Source organism: Oryctolagus cuniculus, chromosome 1 (genome assembly GCF_051225735.1).
Source record: "Oryctolagus cuniculus isolate XC-2025 breed Fujian yellow rabbit chromosome 1, ASM5122573v1, whole genome shotgun sequence".
Classification (NCBI taxonomy): domain Eukaryota; kingdom Metazoa; phylum Chordata; class Mammalia; order Lagomorpha; family Leporidae; genus Oryctolagus; species Oryctolagus cuniculus.
This window is the reverse complement of record NC_142867.1, coordinates 208127370-208151299: the sequence shown is the minus strand read 5'-3', so window position 1 is coordinate 208151299 and position 23930 is coordinate 208127370. Positions and strand designations below refer to the sequence as shown.

The following is a 23930-nucleotide window of genomic DNA, read 5'->3' as shown; positions in this document are numbered from 1 at the left end:
TAATAATATTCACAAGTTACATACTGCTCATTATAGGGTATTTCTTGAACTTATATAATTAATGCAAAAATCAAACCTTTTGAACATCAAAATGCTGAAAAAGTTTTAGATTTTCATATTAAAAATGTTCAACCACTCAAGTGTATACAAGTATTTCAAAATGTGAAAAATGAAACCTGAAACACTTCTGCACCCACACATTTCAAATAAGGGATACTTAGCCTGTATATCCATAGTTTCTGAAGGCCAACTGCCACTATTTCTATCTTGATTGCCATTCACTGTTATCCTTGTGGGCAAGTTGAACTTCTCTGCTTAGTTCAATTTCCTCAATTATTATACTGTTGATAACAACAGTCCTTACCTCACTGTGTTACTGAGGATTACATGTGAAATTACATGCAGATGAGAACAGTGTCTGCTGTATAGAAAGTGTGATAAATGTTAAGTTGTATTATTGCTGAAGTGACATAAATGTTTCCATTCCCCTTGTCTTCCTTCTACTCAAAGAACAATATTACTGAAAAAAATTTAATGTATATTTGAGAATTTTCAAACAAGATTATATATAAAACAAACATCAGGAAAGCATACAGAAGAAACTGTAGCAGAATAAAAAAATTAGTACATATGGCAAAATATTCAATCTTTAAGTTATTTTTAATAGGAAACAAAAGCCTTCACATAGCTATTATTTGCATTTTGAACTTCTCTTAACTCAGCAATTACAGCCTCTCCTGTATAACCAATTCCAGAATCAATCCTTTCTTACATGTCCATATTATCAGCTATGTATATTATGTAAAATCTCAGACTCTAAAAATGGAGAATGAAGAATGAGAGATGTCAAACCCAGGGCCAGGAAGCATTAGAATTTCTCAGGGAAAGGATGAAAATAACAATAAAGACCTAAGATTCACACATCAGGAAAGGATCCAGGGCCAAAATAATACATACAAGATCCGAGTAGCTCACATCAGAGCTTTTAGAACTTAATCTGAAGATACTGCTCTGGGATGTGCATAGAGACACAAAGATAGTATTGAGGTGTTTGAAGCTCCATCTTTCAAGGTCTAAAAGAATTTCACCTTCTTTGAATTGGAAAGTAGAAGACACTAAGAAGTACAATAACCATCACACTTTGGAGTTATTTTGGTAGAAAGATGGATCTATATATCTATCAGACTCAAAGATAAATCTGGTGTAGCCTGCTGGGCTCTAGACTCTCACCCATTAATAGCAGCTCATTATTGATTAAATTATGAAAGGGTTGCCATGCGTCTTTAAAAACTGGTTTTCAGAAAATCTTGCAGAGCACAATGTAACACACCCAGGTTTCTATTAAAATATACAGCTTAAAAAAAACAAACTCTTAAGGTTAGAGAGCCAATCATTAGGTATAAAGAGACATGATATTCAAACATTAAAATGAAGTATCTTTCAAGATCTGTTTCCCATCTCTGGATTTGGCATTGAGTACTCAAGGGACTATCTTCCAAACAGCTCAGTGTGTGTATAATAGCTTGTTTTTTGTTCCTGTTGTTGGTCTAGCTACATGCTTTATAATTCTTCCTTACCTAGATGACTTTATTAGCATCAGAAAACACACAAATATTGCCTTAGGAATTAAACTAATTAAAAGCTGACTGTCAGCTATATTTATCATACAATTTAATTTCACCTGTTTCTTTATACTTTTGCATTTACATACAGAATTTACCACCAACCAGGTATTTGACACTCCCTATTGTATAAAAAGATATGCATAAGAAAAAGCATTTGATATGCATAAAATCACTATCACAGTAATTGGACCATAGTTACACCAATTAAAATAGAAGACTCTATGCTCATTTTTAACTAATGATATAAATGAACATATAGGTTAAATAACATTAATTTTTTATATAAACAAATTAGATCCCAAGACATTAAAGAGGCAAGTTGAAGGAGTACATTTGTACTTTAAACTTCCACATGGGGTCATTTGGGTCCTTTTGCCTTGGAGTTTGTTTCCTTTGAGATCTTTCCATTTTGACTTTGAGTAAATCTGGTTACTGTAGAAACGCCATCCACAAACTTGGTTTTGAAAAGAACGTTTGCATTGTTGAACATACCTTCTTTCAGGGACACCACAATGAACTTAAGGGAAAAAGAGCATAAAGACTTTTTTTAATATTCTTGAAGTTAATTCCTTTCTGGGGTTAAGTATTGTTTGGAGGTCATTTTGTTATTTCTTTAAATACTTCAAACAGATGCAAATCTTCAAGTGCAAGTAACATACATGTATGCAATTTGGCATGCAAATGAATGCTAACTTTCCATATTAGGTTTTAGAAATCTCTTAACAAATATCAGAAAATAGCAAACTTATCTTTTATAGTTGGCATTCACTGTCAGTGAAATATTTTATTTATGGTACATATATATTTAAATATTTATTTATTTGAAAGAGTTGCAGAGGGAAAGATAGAGAAATATTTAGTTGATGGTTCACTCCCCAAATGGCTGCAAAGGCTGGGACTTGGCCAGACCAAAGCCAGGAGTTTCATCCACCCTTCCTGTGTGGGTGCACGGGCCCAAAGACTTGGACAATCTTCCACTTCTGCCTTCCAATTGGATTGGAAGTGGAGCAACTGAGACTCACACCAGCACCCAGATGGGATCCTGCCATTGCAGGTGGCAGCTTAACCCACTGTACCACAAAGCTGGCCTGCATTATGATATTTTAATAACATCAAAGACTTACATTCCTACACCTCTACCCCAAATTTTGCTAACTTTATATAACTTCAACATTATCTGCAAAAAACAAAACCCTGTCACCATAAACACACATTGTATAATAACTACAACTATAATGAGTACAGCACAGAGTTGTAGGATGCACAATTTCTGCAAATGTATTTGGAGCCACAGTTCCTATAGCAAGAATATTCATATATTAGAAACAAACTGTTGGGTCCGGTGCTGTGGCGCAGTGGGTTAACACCCTGGCCTGAAGCACCAGCATCCCATACAGGTGCTGGTTCTAGTCCTGGCTGCTCCTATTCCAATCCAGCTTTCTGCTATGGCCTGGGAAAGCAGTGGAAGATGACCAAAGTCCTTGGACCCCTGCATCCACATGGGAGACCCGAAGGAAGCTCCTGGCTCTTGACTACAGATCGGCACAGCACCAGCCATTAAGGCCATCTTGGGAGTGAACCATTGGAGAGAAGACGTCTCTCTCTGGGCAACTCTGACTTTCAAATAAATTAAAATTAAAAAACAAAAAACTGTTCATAGCTTCAGGAGAATTTTCCCTCTAGCCAGGAGAAATGAGGTTTCCCCATTGAGTGTCACATCTAAGGTATATCCCTGAACACTTTTGATTCGATTGTGCATCCTATGGCACCTAGCCACAGAAAATAATTACATTAACCCTAAATCAATTCTATATTGTCGCTCCCCGTCTTCGTGGAGGAACGACACAAGACCCTGCGCTGTTCTTTCTTCTGCTCGGCCCTCCCCGGGTTTGCTGCTGGTTCTTCCCGGGTTGGCTAATGACCCTTCCACCTCCGTGGAAGGGCGGTTCCCCCTAGCCACTTTCCCCACTTCCACGGGGGAGCGGCACACCGCCGGCCGGCTCTCTCGGGGGCTGCACAGGTGTTCCTCCAGATAGATGTTCCCCTTAGATGTTCCTGGTGCATGTTGTCTCTCTCCTCCTTTATAGTCCTCTTCCACCAATCCCAACTCTGCTACCCACACGCCGAGTACGCTGCTCTCCTGCAATCAGGAGCAGGTCCTACAGTTTATTGGTTGAACTGGAGGCAGCTGTGTAGAAGCTGTTTCTCCCTTCTCAGCGCCATATTGTGGGAGAGCAGATGCATAGAATAAGTCTTAATTCCAGTAACAGTCTAGTCCGAGTGGCTCCCCACATATATTATGACTAAACTGGATTCTCTCTCATACAACCAATAATCTGAATGACTGGCTCTTATTTTAAAGGTACACTAAAACATTCTATGCTCATTGTAACATAAGTTTATGAAAATAAGGCAGAAAATGCTTTAGAGTGCCCTTTAATCCTAAATATCTTAAAAGAACAGTTCTAGAAAAACAGATATTCCACATAAACCACAGCTGAGAATTTTTTTATGGGCCTTACCTGAGAATGTGTGAAATGAGTACGCAGCATCTGCCCAATATTCTGGGTATGAGAAAGATCCAAGGCTGCATCTACCTCATCCAAGATATAAATTGGAGCAGGTTTGAAGAGGAGCATAGACAGTATTAATGACAGAGCCACTAAAGACCTAAGAAAAGTGGAGTTGAAAAAGAACCATTATTTTTTTTACTACTTATCACCAAACCCTAAAGCAAATCTGTAGTCCTATTAGGACAAATAGTACAGTTTTATGATCAAGTCATATAAAGAGTGTTTAAGTTTCAAACTTCAGTATTTTCGTATTAAAATGTTTATTTTAGCTTTTCATTTTCCTTCATGAGCATTCTCCTTTTATAAGACAATTCTGATACTGTCGTATTTTGGTACTTACCTTTATAACTGACTTAGGTGACATTTTCCACTTTTATTATATATACACCTACACTGAGCATGCACACAGATACTATGCATTTTTTCCTTATATTTTTATTTGCTAGTGCATTGTATAGATTATGATCTGTAACTCTAAGTACTTCAGTGTCAGAAGTTCAGCCAATTCTTACCTAGAATTTGTAGTTATACCTTATGCCCAGATTCCATAACCATGATCTATTTTCTTCTAACTTGCTTACCACTCCTTTTAACTGCATCTATTTGCATTCTGATATTGAAATCAGTCTTTATATTTTTCTTAAATGTATTTCAATTAAAAAGCATTCATAAAATATTTATAAATTATTTGAAAAATACAATTACAAATACCTCTTGTAATACAATTTTATAATAAATAATTCAATGCTTACAGCATTCCAAATGGCTATTAATGAAGCTACCAACTGTGTGTGTGTGTGTGGAGGAGTGTGCAACAGTGGAAGGGAAACAAGAAATGCATGAAGTCGTACAAGCATATTGAGACTGAACCACTACAGCCAAAAGCTGAGGTCATTCAGGTAACATAAAAAAATATTTTTCTTTAGCTTTCTCTATGCCAAATGCTTAAGACGTTAAGCTTTAAACTTGATCATGGTGTATCCAAAAATAATTTTAAAGTATTTTAGTTATGTAATAATTTATAGGATTCAGTAGGAAGGGGTACATCCATTTTCTATTCTCTTCTAAATGTGTTCTGAGGGAGCCATGTTGTGGCACAGCAAATTAAGCTGCTTGCTGCAATGCTGGCATCCCACAGTGGAACACCAGTTAAGAGTCTCAGCTGCTCCATTTCCAGGCTCCTGGCAGTTGCACCCATTTGGCGAGTGAAGCAGAGGATGGAAAATCTCTTTGCCTCTCAAACAGATAAGTCTTAAAAATAAAAATAAGTATTTTCTAAATAATGATACTGGGATTTAAATTATGGGATTCAATTTTGATTAACAAACAACTAGAGCTATTTTCACATCTTAACCTATTTAGAAATTGTATCAATCATGAAGTATGAGCTGGAATATATTTCTACTCAAAATCGCAAAGATGTTCATAGGGAAAATCAACAGATCAATATTTTCTACAAATAAGAGTTATAAGATAATATGAGAACAAATCAAGGACTAGGAACTGTACATTCTGTAGGAGAAAAAATTACTAAATCAATTTCCATATGTAAATATTTAGAATTTTTCTTGGGAGGGTTTAATTTTTTATCTGGCTGGCTGCAGCAAAGGTCACATGATCTTTTAAGTTTCTTGGTATGCTGAGTTTCTGCATCATTGTTCTCTAAGGCATGTTTTAGCCAACCCTCTTCATTCCCTTAAGTAAACACAAGGTTCCATCTGGTATCATTTTACTTTTGCCTGAGAATTTCCTTCAATCTGTAGTAGTTATAACAAAATGTTTAGCTTTTGTTTTTCTGTAAAAGTATAACACCTTCAATGTGAAGACTTTTTCTGTTAGATACAGAATTCTAGATTGACACATTTTTCTTTGAGCCCTATAGATATCCTAGACTTCTGGACAAGAATTAATTTACCTCTTTTCCCCTGGTTTCTTCTAAGATTTTTCTCCTAATCACTGGCTGTCAGCAATTTTATACATGACTTGCAGGATTACTGTGTTTGTGTTTATCCTACCTGGAATTCATAAAACCAAAATGTATTGGTTTCAGCATTCATTATATCTGCAATATCTGGGATCATTAAATAATGGTATCTTTCTGTCTGCCTTCTTTTGAAACTTCAGTTATATGTATGTCAGGTAGCCTCTCACAGGATATTAAAGCTCTTTAGCTTTAGTTTTTAATTTTTCAGTTTAGCTTAAATAAAATCTAATGTATCTTCAAGTTTAAGCATTTTTCTTTCAGAGTCAGATCTGTTACCTCTGGCAGTAAAATTCATTTCAGGTATACTTTTTTATCTTATAGCTTCTCAAGGTAAAAATACTATTAAAATCAAGTAGAACTTAGAATTATTATGTTCATTTTCTTGGTAATTCTTGAAAATAGAGCATCTAACTCTGATTTCCTTGTCTCCTACTTCTGTCATTTCTTGTTCTGTTTCTACTGACTGACTTTTCTGTATAGTCCTTTTTCTTAATTTTTGTCATATTATTTTTATTCAATCCCTAACACTGTGGTTATTACATTGCTTAGTGTCTTTCTTTAAAGAGCACAGGGCTTTGTTCTGATGAACAATTAAATAACATGCAAATCAGTTTGATCTCTTAAAAATCCTGTTAGGCTTCCTAGGATCTGCCTAGAATAGACTTCACTTCAGGGAAAGCAAAGACCAAATGCAAAAGTGCTGCTTTTTGGGACTCCAAAATTCCAGTCTCTGTTTCCTACATTTACTGATACTATTAAGTTCTATTTGGATTCCTTTCTGCAAGTAGAGAGAAAGCTGGGGTTGACATAGGGCTCAGAACTTTTGTTTCCTCTTTCAGATCTCATGGTCCAGGACTACTAATTTCCTAATGTTTGAAAATAGTTATTTTTCATCTAGTGACCTAGCTGCTTATTTTTGCTGAAAACTAATTTAGTCAAATGCTCCAACCAACATTTTTAGCCTTCTACTCCTGTGTTAGGCTCCTTAAACACCATATGCAAAGGTAACTAAGCAAATAAAAAACTGAGTAATGAAATTGTAGATTATAACAAAATACTACAAATGAAAAACTGTAATATTACAGAAGAATTACTCACCTTTGGCCACCACTAAGTTCAGTTAGGTTTTCTTTCCAGGTATTTCCTAAGGCTACCTTGAACTCCAGACCATCCAAAACAGTTTGCCCTTCTGGTGGTGCAAGCATAGCATTAGCACCAGGCAAAAGAGTAGAAAAAATAGACCCAAAGTCCTTATTCACCTGGATTTAAAAAAAAAAAAAAATCATATGCAGGATATCCAGTGTGGTGTTTCTTACTTTAACACATGGGTTGTCAAATTATGGTCCATGTGACTCATCTGGCCATGACCATTCATTTACATTGTTTATAGCTGCTAGTTCTGTAATAGTCAAGCACTGGAGCAGGGACTGGGTGGGTCAAAAAGCTAGAAATACTTACTATCTGACCATTTACCGATAGTTTAATGAGCTCATCCAGGGAGAACTGGAGACTATGTGGCTCTACCCCTAAATTTTCATACTTGAGAACGTAATGTAGGAATCCTTAAGACACACACAATTGTATCACACAGAAAACAAAATTTTTACAGAAGTAAATATAAAACAGATGTTTGGCATAAACCTTTCTCTAATAAAACATTTTTTCCTGCCGACTAAGAGTAAGATGGTCCTGTGTTTCTGAACTAAAGTGTAGAGGACCAGGATTACAAGAGAAAAATGCTAAGGAACCTATCTGAACCTTCTCCTGTTAAGCCACATTAGAAAACAACGTAAGACTTATGGTCAACATCTTAGCTTGTAATACGGTAATTTTTGTGTATGTATACATGATCATTGATTTGGCAGTTTGGCCACCTGTCTTCAAAGACATGACTACAGCACACATATGCCCTTCCATCTTCAAGGGTGTGATGGTCATTTTCAACACGGAAATTTTAGATTCAGGTATGCAAAATTTCAATCATAAACAGACACTTATTTTTATTATTTGAAAGGCAAAATACAGCAAGATAGTGCCTGCAACAGCTGGGCTGCACTGAAGCCAGGAGACAAGAACTCAATCCAGATCTCCATGGGAGTAGCAGAGTCTCAACTCCTTGAGTCATCATCTGCTTTCAGCCAGAATATATATGGATTAGTAAGAAGCTGGAGCTAAGAATGGAGCCAGGACTCACAGTAACAAGGAAATTTCCTACACATAGCTGTGCTCCCAAATATAGTTAGGAATCCATATTTTAAGAGCAACAGCATACCTGTTGAGAAATTTCCTACAAAGTGGCAACAGAATCTACTCATTTGGAAATGTTGGGAAATAGCATAGTATTTATAAATGTCCCCTTTTCCCCCCTTTATGACCAGGCAAGAGAGAAGTGAAGTGGCTCAGGACAAAGATAGCACATGTTGTTACTAAAACCTGAATACAACCACAGATGACACTGTGTAGAAATGCTTCCAAAAGGGAAAACAGAAACTTATATATGGCTATAATCTCTGTAAGTTAACATATATGTATATATGTGCGTGCATGCATGCTATGTGTGTGTATATATTCATAGAACCATACAGATGAAATACAATGATTTTACCTAAAATATTCTGGTTCTGTGAATCAAGTATGCTTTACATCAGAATGAAATATATAATGTTGGTAATAACTTCTTCATTAGGTAACTGTAAGGACTGAATGAGAAAATTAATTTCATAACACTGACATAACAGGCACACAATGCATGTTACTTGCTTTGGAAAACCCTTGGGAACTGGAAAGGAATCAGTTTGAAGATTCCAGGAGCTATGAAGGAGAAAGGAGGATGGAAGTCTGCTTGTTGTACAAGAATAATGGAGTCAACTTTCTGCATGCATTTTTTAAGAGATAAATACTACAGAGAGTGGATCACTGAAGTAAGTCGTGGAAAAAACAAGGTGACTGAAAATAAAGTTCCTACCAGAAGTGATAAGAAAGAGGAGTTAAGGTGCCCAATTTAACCCTGGTTGATACAGGTTTGCTAAAGTACTAAAGAGCACAATAAGTATGTTTGGAATCTTGTAGAAATAGGAAAACGCCCACATGAGACTAAAGAATTATCCTAAAGGAGACAGATGAAGCCATGAAAGTAGAAACAACAGTGAAAAAGCCAGAAATCCTCCCAATTTGTCCAAAAAAAAAAAAAAAGCAATTGAGATTATGCTGAATGAAAGTACTGTAGAAGGAAAATACTGAATTTGTTTTTTGTTCAATTTCTAAGAGTTACTAAGGTAACAGCAACAGGCATTTTTAACTTTATTCTGATGTTACAAAATAGAAACCTAATTCTTCTAACATTTGGCTATATGATATGAATGAGGCTATTTCTAAACATTTATAAACTATTTTCCTCATCTATAAAGAAACAGAATTGTTTTAAAGTAATTCATGTAAAATAATTAGGATTCACTAATTACTGTGTTAGTTAATATTATTAGTCTAACATGACTACTAGGGCCATGTAGAATGAATATCTATGAATTCTGAATGGTAAAGAATGCTATCAATTGTGCTAGAGGAAATGAGGGGAAAGAGGGCAGAATTGATATCCATGCATTCCCTCCATGACAAAGGACCCAAGAAAAAGCACAGCTATCTCATGGGAGTATTTGAGGCTGACAACCCATGGGATGTGGCAGGAGACAATGACAGCCATGAAGGCTCTATAAAGAAGGGAAATCGGCATAGAACAGATGCTCTCCTCTCCTCTCAAGACCAACGCTGCACAAAAGGGGACTTCAATTGGAGACAAATCAGCAGAACACCAGTAGTCCCCTCTCTCAATATAAAGAAGTCTTTAATTCTTGTTTTGAGCCCAGTTTGGGGAGCTATTGGGTTAATGAGCTGCTGGTACTGTACCTTCACCCTGCCCACTGCCAACACAGTACTCTTGCCAACCCAGTGACTAATGAAGCAGCCCAGCAACACAGCCAGCTTACCCTAAGCAGCATGGCTTGTGAAGGACTAGGAAGGAGGTGATCTGCATGGTCCACCCACACTTAGTTTTTGCACCCTGAGCAGCATAGCAGAGTCCCAGGAGGACTCAGCCTACAGAAGCCCCTGTGAAGTGGTCATGCTCACCATCCTGTGGCCTCAAATACCCCATACTCTGATGTGTGACTTACTAAGGCCCTAGAAACAGATGTTCAGCCACCCTTTGCCCCAGAAGCTAGAGATCCCATCCTGAGTAGGCTGGCCCCAGAGAAGCCATCTGTGTAGTCATTAAGTCTGACAGGTGCCGCAACTGGCCCTTTGACAGCCTTAGACATGGAAAGGCATGCCACACTGTCACCAGGAATGCTGTGCAACACCAACTAGTGGACAAAAGAGAGGACTTGTACCTACATAGTCATCAGAAACTGGTGGATGCCACACCAGTCATGACTTAACTGAAAGGGACCGTCCAAGTATTCCTGCCCCAACATAACTCTTATAAACCAATAGGTGACTCAACCCACAGCTGGGCACACTATGAAGAGCTACCAGTGAACCAACCCTGCTGGCAGCAGAATAGGCCACTGAGATACATACAGATACTGCTGACATTGATGATCACAGAACAAGCTACCTGGACTCTATAATAGTGCTAATTTGGAACCAAATCCAGTGTAATTTATCGAACTAAAATCCTATGACACATTGCCTGCAGAAAATCTTTCATTAAAAATGCCACTATAATGTAGAGGCAAATGATGTGCCAGATGCACAAATATGAACATACGGACACAGATGTGTGGAGAAACTAAAACTCCACTGCAAAGGAACACAATAACTCCAGCAACAGACCCCAACACAAAGGAAATCAATAAACTACCTTGACAAGAATGAAAATAAATTAAGAATTCAATATGATATAATATCCCAACTCAACAAAATTAGGAAGACAATTCATGATATGACTAAGAAATTCGGCAAAGGTGGACAGATGAGTTTTAAAATCTCAAATGAGAAATATAGTTGAGAGTGTCAATGGCAGACTAGATGAAGCAGAATTTCTCAAAGAAAAGTACCTTGAAATAACAAAGTCAGATGATAAATACACAGACACTACCAAGGACCAATAAAGCCTATGAGACTTATGGGACACAATTAAGCATGTTGTATATGTGGTATGATGTATGTGTTTAAGTTACTGTTTGGAATGTCTGCATCCCACAGTAGGCTGCAGGTTCAGGTCCTGGTTACTCTGTGCTTCTGATCCAGCTTCCTGCTAATATGCTTGGGAAGCAGTGGAGGATGATAGTCCAAGTACTTGGGTCCCTGCCACTCATGTGGGAGATCTAGATGGAGTTCCTGGCTTCAGGTGAGCACTTGGGGAGTAATGGTGAAAGATCTCTTTTCCTTTCTGTCTTTCCTCTCTGTCACTCAGCCTTTTATTTTGAAAGACTGGAGAGTGAGAAATGTTCCATCTGCTGGTTGACTCCACAGATGGCCATATGACCAGAACTGGGCCAGGTCAAAGCCAGTAACTTCATCTGGGTCTCCCACATGGAAGCCAGGGTCCCAAACACTTGGGCCATCTTCCACTAATTTAGCCAGGCTATTAACAGGAAGCTGGATTTCAAAAGAACCAGGACACAAACCAGCACCTACACAGCACAAGTGGTACCTTAACCTATGCTACAAGGCCAGCCCCTAAAATAAGTCTTAAAACAGCAAACATTTGCATTATGGGTGTTCTAGAAAGAGAAGAAAAGGAAAAAACAACAACACTGAAATCCTATTCAAATAAATAATTTCTGTGTTGGGAAAGATAGTCATCATGGTCCAAAAAGAAAAAACACCCCTGATAGACACAACCAAATAAGTGTCATTTCTGAGATACATTAAAATCAGACATCCAAAAGTCCAAAGACAGCAAGAGGAAAATGTGGAGTCAAATACAAGGAATCCCATTGTGGTGTAGCAGTACCATCATCCCACATGTGCACTGGTTTGAGTCCCGGCTTTTCCATCAGTACCAACCCATATACCAGTGGAGGAAGGCCTAAGTGCTTGGGTCCCTGCACTCATGCGGAAAACCCAAAAGAAGCTTCAAGCCCCTGGCTTTAGCCTGGCCCAGCCCTGGCTGTTGTAACCATCTTGGGAGTGGACCAGCAGATGGAAAACCTGTTTCTCCCTCTTTCTGTAACTGCTTTTCAAATAAATAAAGTAAATCTTAAAAAATAAAAGAGAATCCCCATGAGAAACAGCAGACTTCTCAGGAAACACTTCAGGTCAGGAAAAAAGTGGGATTATATATTCAAAATCCCCAAGAATACTATACCCAAAAAGCTGTCCTTCAGAATGATTGGCAATAGTCTTTTAAACAAACCAGAGTGAATTCATGACCATCAGACTGGCTACACAAGCCAAACTTCAGAGACTCCTGCATTAAAAGCAAAAAGATGATACCTACAATCATGAAAAACTCATACGAAAGTACAAAGCTCACTAGTAGATACTTAAAACAGAAAGAAGATAATCAAACCTTATCAAATACAGGAAGCCACCAAATCACAAACAAAAGAGTAAAAAGGGAATAAATGCTGTACAATCAGAGAAACAGTAACAAAATGATGGAAGTTTATCTTTACTTATTAATAACTTGATTGTAAATCCATGAAAACCAAGACCCAACAAAAAGTTGTGTACAATAAACTAACTTCACTAGTAAAAATATACCCAAGACTGAAAATGAAGGGGTGGAAGAAGATCTTGTAAACAGAAAGTAAAAGCCAGCAGGAGTAGATGTATTACATAGGCGTATACTTCAAGTAAAATATACAAAGAGACAAAGACATGACATAATGATTAAGGGGATCACTTCAACATGAAATACCAATTATATATTTATATGGGCACAACGCTGGAGCACCTAGTTACATAAAGCAAACACTCAATTTGAAAGGAGAGCTAGACTCTAATATAATAATGGCTGGGAATTTCAACACTCAACTTTCATCAATGAACAGATCATTTAGAAAAAAATCAATAAACACTGGAGCTAAACTACAGATCAAATGGATCTAGTAATCATTTACAGAACATTTCATGCAACAGCTGCAGAGTACACATTCTTCCATGAGAACATGGAACACTCTCCAAAAGAGACATGTTAAGCCACAAAACAAGTGTCAACAAATTCAAAAAATTTATCTTTGACCACAACTGAAAAAAACTAGAAATAACAAATTATAAACTGCAGAAATAGGTAGAAACTAGGCCGGCGCCGTGGCTCAATAGGCTAATCCTCCGCCTTGCGGTGCCGGCACCCCGGGTTCTAGTCCCGGTCGGGGCACTGGATTCTGTCCCAGTTGCTCCTCTTCCAGGCCAGCTCTCTGCTGTGGCCCGGGAGTGCAGTGGAGGATGGCCCAAGTCCTTGGGCCCTGCACCCACACAGGAGACCAGGAGATGCACCTGGCTCCTGGCTTTGGATCAGCGCGGTGCGCCGGCCGCGGCGGCCATTGGAGGGTGAACCAACAGCAAAAGGAAGACCTTTCTCTCTCTCTCTCACTGTCCACTCTGCCTGTCAAAAAAAAAAAAAAAAAAAAAAAAAAAAAAAGAGGTAGAAATTAAACTGTCTGGTCAATGAAGAAATCAAATGGGAAATTTTAAAAAGTTCTTGAAAGAAATGAAAATATAACATTCCCAATATCGTGGAAAACAGCAAGAGTAGTACTAATGGAAAAGTTTGTAGTAAACAATGCCTACATCAAGATAACAGATTTCATATAGACAACCTAAACAATGTATCAATTCATATCAAGAACTTAGAAAAGGAAGAAAAAACTCCGCTCAAAATTAATAGAAGGGGGAGACATCAGAGCCCAAATAAATACTGACAACCAACCAACCAAAAACACTTAAGAGTTGATTTTTGATAAGACCAAATTGATTAAAAAATAAGGCATTACAACAGATATCACTGAACTATAAAGACTATTGGGGACTAAAGCAAATAATTTATACCAACGAATTTGAAAACCTAAGTGGATAAATTAGTGCATACATGCATATAACCTACCAAAACTGAACCATGAGGACAGGTACCTGTAAAAATGGAACATAGTAGGATTGAATCAGTAAGAAAAAAGTTTTTCAGTAATGAGCAGACCAATAAGAGATTCCTTCCTCCTGAATTTAAACAAACCTTTAAGGAAGAATTAACACCAATTCATCTCAAATGATCCTACAGAATTCAAAGCGAAAAACTTTCCAAACCCATTCTAAACAGTCAGCATTACCCTGACAACAAAGCCAGAAACTGACACAAAAGAAACTAAATACCAATATCCCTAATGAACAGATGAAAAATTCTCAACAAGATACTAGCACACAGAATCCAACAACACATAAAAACATTATTTAACATGTAAAATGGGATCTGTACTAGGGATGGGAGGATGGTCATGACAATTACCCTCAAAAAATTGGGTAAATATTGACAAATCCAGAGTCAACAGGTTGCAGAATACAAAGACAACATTTAAAAATCAATGCCTTTTAAAATAAAGCAATCCAATTTCTAATAGCTCAAAAAATAAATCCTAGAGATAAATTTAACCAATGAAGTGAATGATCACAATAATGAAAATTACAAAACACTGCTTGAAAGGAAATGAAGGACACAAAGAAATGAAGATATTCCATGTTCATAAATTGGAAGAATCAATATTGTTAAAACGTCTATACTACTGAAAGTGATTTACAGATTCAATTCAATTCTTATTAAGAAAGTAGGCCGGTGCCGCTGCTCAATAGGCTAATTCTCCACCTGCGGCGCTGGCACACCAGGTTCTAGTCCCGGTTGAGGTGCCGGATTCTGTTCCGGTTGCTCCTCTTCCAGTCCAGCTCTCTGCTGTGGCCCGGGAGGGCACTGGAGGATGGCCCAAGTCCTTGGGCCCTGTACCTGCATGGGAGACCCGGAGAAGCACCTGGCTCCTGGCTTCGGATCAGCGCAGCGCCAGCAGCAGTGGCCATTGTGGGGTGAACCAACAGAAAAGGAAGACCTTTCTCTTTGTCTCTCTGTCACTGTCTACTCTGCCTGTCAAAATAAAAAATAGAGAAAGCAGTAACATTCTTTAAAGAAAAAGGAAAACACTAGTAAAATTTCTATGGAACCATGAAGTCCTCAAATAGGTCAGGCAACCCTGAGCAAAAAGAACAAAGCTGGGGGGGTTTCCAATACTTGACTTCTAAGCACATACTAGAAAGCTACAGTAACCAAACAGCATGGTACTGGAATAAAAACAGACATATACAGCAATGGAACTGATTAGAAAACCTGGAAATAAATCCAGATATTTACATTCACCTTTTTTTCAAGAGGCAGTAAGAACAAACATTGAGGAAGGGAAAGCCTGTTCAATAAATGCTTCTGGAAAAAGGAGATATCCATGTGCAGAATTTCTGTCTCACCCTATAGGTCTGCCAGGTAAATAAAAATATAATCTCTAAAAAGACAGACCCCTATCTTTCACAATATGTAAACATCACCTCAAAATGATCAAAGACTTAAGTGAAAGATATGAAAATACTATAACACTGGGGAAATACTTCAGTATATTATCTGGGCAATTTTTGTGATATGATTCCACAAGTTCAGTAAACAAAAGCCAAAGATGACAGATGGATTACGTCAAACTAAAAAGCTGCTGCAGAGCAAGTAAATAACAAAGAGAAAAGAATGGTTATAAAACCTGTCAGATGAACAGTTTGCAGATGTTTCTCCCAAATAACTCAATAATAAAAACTGATTAAAAATGAGTCAAACTTGAATACACATTTCTCTGAAGTACCAAGGGCAAATAAGTATATGAAAAAGTGCTCAACTTCACTAATTATTAAAATTTCATGGAAAAATAGAATTATAGGCAGTTTTATTTTGGTGCAAAAATTTTTAAATCCATAAAGTTATAAACAAAATTTTTTGAAGACCCTGCATATATCTAAAGGAATCCAAATCAGTGAGACATGTGCACTGCTACATTTATTGCAGCAGTATCCATATTCTGGCTATTGTGAAATCAACTTATATGTTCCACATTTTCTTTATCTGTTCTTCTGTTGTGGAACATCTACACAACGGGATATTATTCAGCCATTTTTTAAAAAGAATGAAATCATACCACTTGCAGCAACACAGATGGAACAGCAGCATATTATGTAAGTGAAGTAAGGTATCCTTACGAAGACAAATACTATACACTCTCCCTTAAATGTAGAGGCTAACAAGTTGATACCACAGAAGCATAGAAAAGAAACAACAGCGTAGGCAGAGTTTGTAGGTGGATGGGATGCAGAGACAATTGTTAGTATATAGCAAGGAAGTGACTGGATAGGAGGAATAACTTCTAATGTTCTATAGCACATTAAGATAACTGAATATTGCAAAAAAAGTTAGAGGATTTTGAATTTCCCCAACACAAAGAAACAGCTGTCTGAGGTGATAAACATTATCAACTGCCTAGAGCTGATCATTTTACATATATATATATATTGAAATGTCATATGGTATCCTGTATGTACAATTACTATGTATCAATAAAAGTAAAATTGCATATAAAAAATCTTTCTAAGCTAAGGTTCTTAAAACTAGTATTTGGCCTTAGTGAATTTGACAACAGAAATATAAGACCATAAAACTGAATGAGTCTCTGAACACGGTTTTCATTTTCCAACATTTATAGAGCACCCTAACGTGAAACTGAGATTGCCTATTTGTAGACTGAGTACAGTATGGAGGACACAGGATAGAGTCTAACGTTTTTACAGTCTCAGAAACAGGAAAGGTAACAAATAAGGTAAGAATAGAAAATGGAGAAAGCTAGCAAGTTAGGAATTTAACATAACTTAATCGTACTAGGCTATGAGATTATGCTGCAGTGACACAAACTTATCTTTAAACATCTAGTAGTAGCAAAAGCTAAACAGACAAAATATATTTAATAAACTAGGGGAAGTTTTACTTACGGATTAAGCATATACCACATTCAAACACAAATTACTCATCTCAAATTAATCTTAGCTCATAAACCTACCGATGATATTCTTCATTCTTTCCTCACACAGAATAAAGGATACTATTTTGGGGTTCAAATACCTTTTGCCAAGCAATATTTAGGGCTTGGTTTTTCTTCTGGTCAAGGTCTTCTATGGTTGCAAGAATTTTGGATTTGTCATTTTCCACAATTCTCTTCTTTTTCATCAAGTCATTATACTGTGAGATAAAAAGCATACTTAACTAGGAAAATATAAAATTTCCTCTGTTCTGTAATACAGTGAGGAATAAAAAGGTTTCATTATTTTTTACCTTAATGCATGATTCTATTTACCAAAAAGATATAAGCACTAAGAATTATTATATCAAATCACGAAGAAAGTAAACACATATATATATAAATAAAATTCAGCCATAAGAATTGAGAATTTATACAAGAAGCTCATGAAATATCTTGACTCTCCTAATATCTATGGTCCTAGCAGTCAAGGTAAAAAGGAAAATGTGATACATAAAAATTCAAGTAAAAGTAGCCCTGAATACTTTTAAAGCCAGTCTTGACAGCAACAAGAGCGAAATTTTAATTTTCATCATGACATACAGGTTCTACCTAAGATATCTCTTATTTATCTAACTTTAGAATTCTTGCTGTTCTAATATTGTTTTTTTTAGTTTCTAGAAAAAAATAAACTGATTATTTTATGGCCCTTGAATTGTTCTTGTTCTTTCTTCCTGAAATCTTTCCCCCCCCCTTTTTTTTTTTGGACAGGCAGAGTGGTGGACAGTGAGAGAGAGAGACAGAGAGAAAGGTCTTCCTTTGCCGTTGGTTCACCCTCCAATGGCCGCCGTGGCCGGCGCACTGCGCTGATCCGAAGCCAGGAGCCAGGTGCTTCTCCTGGTCTCCCATGCAAGTGCAGGGCCCAAGGACTTGGGCCATCCTCCACTGCACTCCCGGGCCACAGCAGAGAGCTGGCCTGGAAGAGGGACAACCGGGACAGAATCCAGTGCCCCGACCAGGACTAGAACCTGGTGTGCCAGCGCCGCAGGCGGAGGATTAGCCTGTTGAGCCACAGCGCCAGCCTTCTTTCCCTCTTTCTAACATAACTGAAACTCAAATTTCAGCTTAAACATCATAATGTGGGGCAGGCACAGCACAGCGGGTTAAGCCACCAGTGGCAACGCTAGCATTCCATGTGAGCACTGGTTCAAGTCCCACTTCCTATCCAGAAACCCGTTAATGTACCTGGGAAACTGTGGAAAATGGCTCATACCCATGTGGGAGAGGAGGATGGAATTCCTGCTCCTGGCTTCAGCCCTGGCTGTTGCAACCATTCAGGTAGTGAACCAGCAAACAGAAGATCTCTCGATTTTTCAATCTCTCTCTCCTGCATCCATCACTCTGCCTTTCAAATTAATATGTATTTTTTTTTTTTTAAATCACTCTTTAGAGTGGACTTCCTTTAAGGGAGGGTGTTGATGGAGAGATACCATGAACAACAGAAGAACTTGTGAAGTTTATTTTAACCCATTTCTATTCAAAACCTCACATTTCAAAGAAGTTTCATATTCTCCCTAAATAACTATAGCTAACTGGGGAGTGAACCAGTGGATGGAAGACTGCTCTCTGGGCCTCTCTTTCTCTGTGTAACTCTTTCAAATAAATAAATCTTTAAAAAAAAAAAAAAACAAAAAAAACTACCGCTAACTCAGCTATCTTCCTTGCTCTTCTTATCCTTTATGGCAAAACTCAAAATCTCTTCCCTAGATTAGAAGCAAGACAGAAGCTTAGTAAGACATTCTACCAATCTGAAAAGATATTCAAGCACCAAACCCTTTGACAAAAAATGAGGAAGCCAGTCCAGTGATTGCAGAAGGAGTATATGAACTCGCCTGGGGGCCAAGTGCAGACTTGTGTCCCAGCTGATGGGACTTCTATTCTGGCTAGCTTCACTTGTGGCTGACTACAGCAGTCTCAGGCCCAGGGACCACTTCAGAATCAGGCAGGTCAAAGAAGCACGGGCCTTGGGCTTGCTTCTATGCTGCTCTGGTTTCTGCAAGCTGTGAACTCCAAGTGGCCAGAAGGGTGCCCAGCCTACTCATCTCCCAAATCCAGGCAGCACAACAAATTAAACATAATTGCTTAGGTGAAGAAAATAAAGGTGGGTGTTCAGTCACTGCACAGGAGCCAAGGGGCTGGTGCCACCATGAGAACAGAGGCAGGTAGACTCCTGCAGTGCCTTACCAATGACTCCGGATAAGATGTCTGGGCTCACCCTAGCCTGAGGTCAAGGCTTTGTTGGGACACATTAACCTTTGCAGGCAATTCTCTACCACAAGATATATTATACTCAAGCTCTAAGGTAAAAGATAAAGGGGATTCTCAAAGCAGCAAAATAAAGAAATCAAATTTATATGGTTGTCTCAATCTACCCAAAAGTAAATTTCTCAGTAGAAACCTTATGAGAAAAGAGAATTGTATGAGATTTTCATAGTTATAGAAAGAAAAAATATTCTTAACTGATAGAGGTTTATTTGTTATCTAGTAAATCTATCCCTTGGATATAAAGAAGAAATAAAAAAATTACCAGAAATAGCTGAGTTCATAATCACCAGATCTGTCCCTACAAAAACTGTTAAGGTAGTCCTTTAAACGAAAAGTACAAGATATTAATGAAGATGAAGAAAATATAAAAAGGATGGTACAAAATTCACCGGTAAGGATGGTACAAAATTCACAAAAATTTGGAATGCTCTAATATTATAAACACAGTGCTAACTATTTATACCATTAGTATAAAGGGTAAAAAACAAAACTGAAAAATTACAGTTACTTTAATATGGGAAGAAATATGCAATATAGGGAGATGTAAAATGGAACCTGGTATCATCAAATCACTACAGGAGAACACTGGGGAAACTCTGCAGGACATCAGCATAGCCAAAGACTTCTTGGAAAACACCCCAGAAGCACAGGCAATAAAAGAAAAAATAGATAAATGGGATTATATCAAGCTAAGAAGCTTCTGTTCTGCAAAGGAAACATTTAAAGTGAAGAGACAACTGACAGAATGGGGGGAAATTTTTGCAAACTATGGATTAAGATCCAGAATTCTATAATGAGCTCGAGGAACTCAACAACAAAACAGTCCAGTTAAGAAATGGGGAAAGGACTAGAACAGGCATTTTTCAAAAGAGGAAATTAAAATGGCCAACAGACACACATGAAAACATACTCAGGATCATTAGCCATCAGGGAAATGCAAATCAAAGCCACAATTAAGTCTCACCTCACCCCAGTTAGAATGGCTCTTCTACAGAAATCAAAAAACAATAAATGCTGGTGCAAATGAGGGGCAAACAGTTCCCTAATCCAGTGCTGGTAGGAATGCAAACAAGTACAGCCATTATGAAAGACAGTATGGAGACTCCTCAGAAAGCTGAAAATAGATCTATCATATGAACCAGCCATCCCACTCCTGGTAATTTATCCAACTGAAATGAAATCAGCATAGCAAAGATATGGAATCAACTCAGATTTCCTTCAACTAATGACTTGATAAAGAAAATGTGGGCTGGCACCGCGGCTCAATAGACTAATCCTCCACCTGTGGCACTGGCACCCTGGGTTCTAGTCCCAGTTGGGGCGCTAGATTCTGTCCTGGTTGCCCCTCTTTCAGGTCGGCTCTCTGTTGTGGCCCAGGAGTGCAGTGGAGGATGGCCCAAGTTCTTGGGCCCTGCACCTGCACGGGAAACCAGGAGAAGCACCTGGCTCCTGGCTTCGGATCAGCGTGGTGCGCCGGCCGCAGAGGCCACTGGAGGGTGAACCAACGGCAAAAAGGAAGACCTTTTTCTCTCTCTCTCACTATGCACTCTGTCAAAAAAAAAAAAAAAAAAAAAAGAAAGAAAAAGAAAAAAAAGAAAATGTGATATATAATACACACACACACACACACAAAATGGAATACTACTCAGCTGTAAATAATATTGAAATACTGTCTTTTGCAAGAAAATGGATGGAACTGGAAACCATTAAGCTTACTGTAATAAGTCAGTCCCCAAAAGACAAACATCGTATTTTCACCGATCTGTGGTTAATTAAGAGTGCAAAAAATGTAATGTATATGAATGAAATTGACATTTTGAGATTTGACTAATGTTTATAGCCCATGTCTATACTCTTGAGGAACAGTGGTCTTTGTTACTTACTACTTGAATTCTTTTTTTTTTTTTTTTTTTTGACAGGCAGAGTGGACAGTGAGAGAGAGAGACAGAGAGAAAGGTCTTCCTTTGCCGTTGGTTCACCCTCCAATGGCCGCCGCTGCAGCCGGCGCACCGCGCTGATCCTGGCAGGAGCCAGGAGCCAGGTGCTTTTCCTGGTCTCCCATGGGGTGCAGGGCCCAAGCACCTGGGCCATCCTCCACTGCACTCCCTGGCCATAGCAGAGAGCTGGCCTGGAAGAGGGGCAACCGGGACAGAATTCGGCGCCCCAACCGGGACTAGAACCCGGTGTGCCGGCGCCGCAAGGTGGAGGATTAGCCTATTGAGCCACGGCGCCGGCTCACTACTTGAATTCTTTATTTGGTGGAGAGTTAAGCTTGTGATTATAATAAACAAAGTATGTCATTGTAAAAATCAAAAGAAAAAAGGAGGAGGGAGGGTAAGGTGGGAAGTATCATTGTACTTATAAATTTGTATATATGAAATACATGAAATTTGTTCACATTATATAAATAAAATTTAAAATAAAAAAAGAACAGATCACATTATCAAGTAATGGAGAGCACTTAAACTAAAAAGATGTTGCTGGATTAGTGAAACATTGTTACATACTAAGTTTTAATCAATACTCATATGATGATTTCTGTATAAACTAAAATCAAAAAGAAGATAGCAGGTATGGAATAACTGTTGAGGAAGCAGAAATCTCTATTTTTCAAGGCAAATGAAAGAAATGTGAGGAATCAACAAGATTCAAAAATGTAGTTTTTATTTATACACACACACACACACATATCCCATGTTTATGGCAAAGAGCAAAATCCAGTGGAAAAATCATTCAAGGTAAAAAAATGTAAACACCTGATAGCATAAAAAGAATGATTTAAAAAAAGGAAAGAAAAGGAAACAAACAAAACAAGTACCTAGGACATTAAGCAAAAGGTTGACTTTAATAATTCTATCAGGGGTCATACAGAGCCATCATTCAAAATACCATGTTCTAATGTGGCAAGATATTTAGAGGAAATTGACTTACTCGCTCTTCAGCTTCTGTCAGTACATTCATAGCTCTCATATTGACGTTTCGTCCTAGTTTCTCCTTCAATTCTTGTAACTTCTGAAGTCTCTGACCAGCTTCTTTTGGGTTGTTACTTTTGAAATCATAAGCACTATTGGGTTGGCCAAATAGGTGTCTCTCTGCACTAATCCACCCATAATCTTTCAACATTTTTGATACCTACTCACATATGAAAATAAAAGGATCCATGATTATTACATATTACAAGGTTCTTAACTATTTACTAATTTTAAATCAAGTATTTGCTGAGAAATAGTACACACTCATTCATTTAAAAAATGTTCACTATTAATAGGACAAAAGGATGACCATTCGTATTTGCAGCATAGGCTCAGGAAATAAGAAATTGTATAGAAGATCTGTCTATTACTTAAGCACTAGGAGAGGAGTCAACTCATAGAGAAACTTTTACAAAGTACAGGTTGAGTGTCCCTGATCTGAAATGCTTGGGACCAGAAGTGTTTCAGATTTTAGCAGATTTTGGAATATTTACAAGTATAAACATGAAATTCATTTATTTCATATATACCTTATACACTTAAGCCAAAACGTAATTTTACTCAATATTTTTGATGTGCCTGCATTCTGACAAAAATCCATTGCAGTGTGGCAGGTATGGGGTTTTCTGCTTTTCATATCTTCTCAGCAATCAAAAAGTCTTGGATTTTAGAGCATTTCAGATTAGGAATGCTCAAACTGTATATGTAAAACATCTCCGTTAAAATGAAATGTTAGATCAAGCTCCTTTAAATTTTACCAAATTCCATTTATTGTTTCAAAAAAACAATTTGTGAAAACTTTTTTATAATGTAGTAAGCCATAGATTTGATAAGCTTAAAGAAGCCTAACTATGAGATGTAATAATTGTCTCTCAGAATTATAATCTAAGAAAAAAAGTCCCTAAACATTGACCTCATCTCTGTGTGTCACCAACAAGGTATAGTATATGTCTTCATATAAAACCTATTAAAAATTTAAAATTGAAGCACTTCTAACGAACTTATTCTCCCACCAGAATTGTTTCAAGATCATTTTTAATGACAGAATATAATCCCTTTCAGAATAGCCTAATTAATTCCATAAGTATGATATCACCTCTACATCCTAACATAAAACCATTTATAAGCTATCTTCCTTGCTGACCTGCATTCCTGTATACATGCTGCTTACCCTTCTATATTTACTACTCAGTGTAATATTGATATAAGTAGGTAGTAATAAATATGATAAACTATGTTTTTCAAAGAATTCCACTTACAAGTCCCTCCTTTTATATCTGTAAAAGCAAATAAAAAGAAGACAGTCACCAGTACTAGCATTTTCAATTACAAAGAAAACTATTAGCAGTAATACTGGCATTGGTGATATCTCGGTAAGCCAACTAACATTAAGCTATGCGACTAATGGGAAATCAATAGTAATACAA

The 23930-nt window shown here is 37.5% G+C and overlaps 1 protein-coding gene across 2 annotated transcripts in view; it reads right to left on the bottom strand.

Annotated features, from left to right (window-relative positions):
* Window positions 1-517: 517 nt before the first annotated feature.
* SMC2 (structural maintenance of chromosomes 2) overlaps window positions 518-23930 on the bottom strand; it is a 79257-nt gene continuing 55844 nt past the window's right edge. For both annotated transcript variants that reach the window (XM_051843475.3, XM_051843481.3), the window contains 5 exons: window positions 22463-22663; window positions 17311-17427; window positions 7281-7441; window positions 4148-4295; window positions 518-2142 (listed from right to left, as the gene is read on the bottom strand). In XM_051843475.3, coding sequence (XP_051699435.1) covers window positions 1984-2142; window positions 4148-4295; window positions 7281-7441; window positions 17311-17427; window positions 22463-22663 — 786 coding nt within the window. In that variant the 3' untranslated portion in view covers window positions 518-1983. The remainder of the gene's footprint in view (window positions 2143-4147; window positions 4296-7280; window positions 7442-17310; window positions 17428-22462; window positions 22664-23930) is intronic.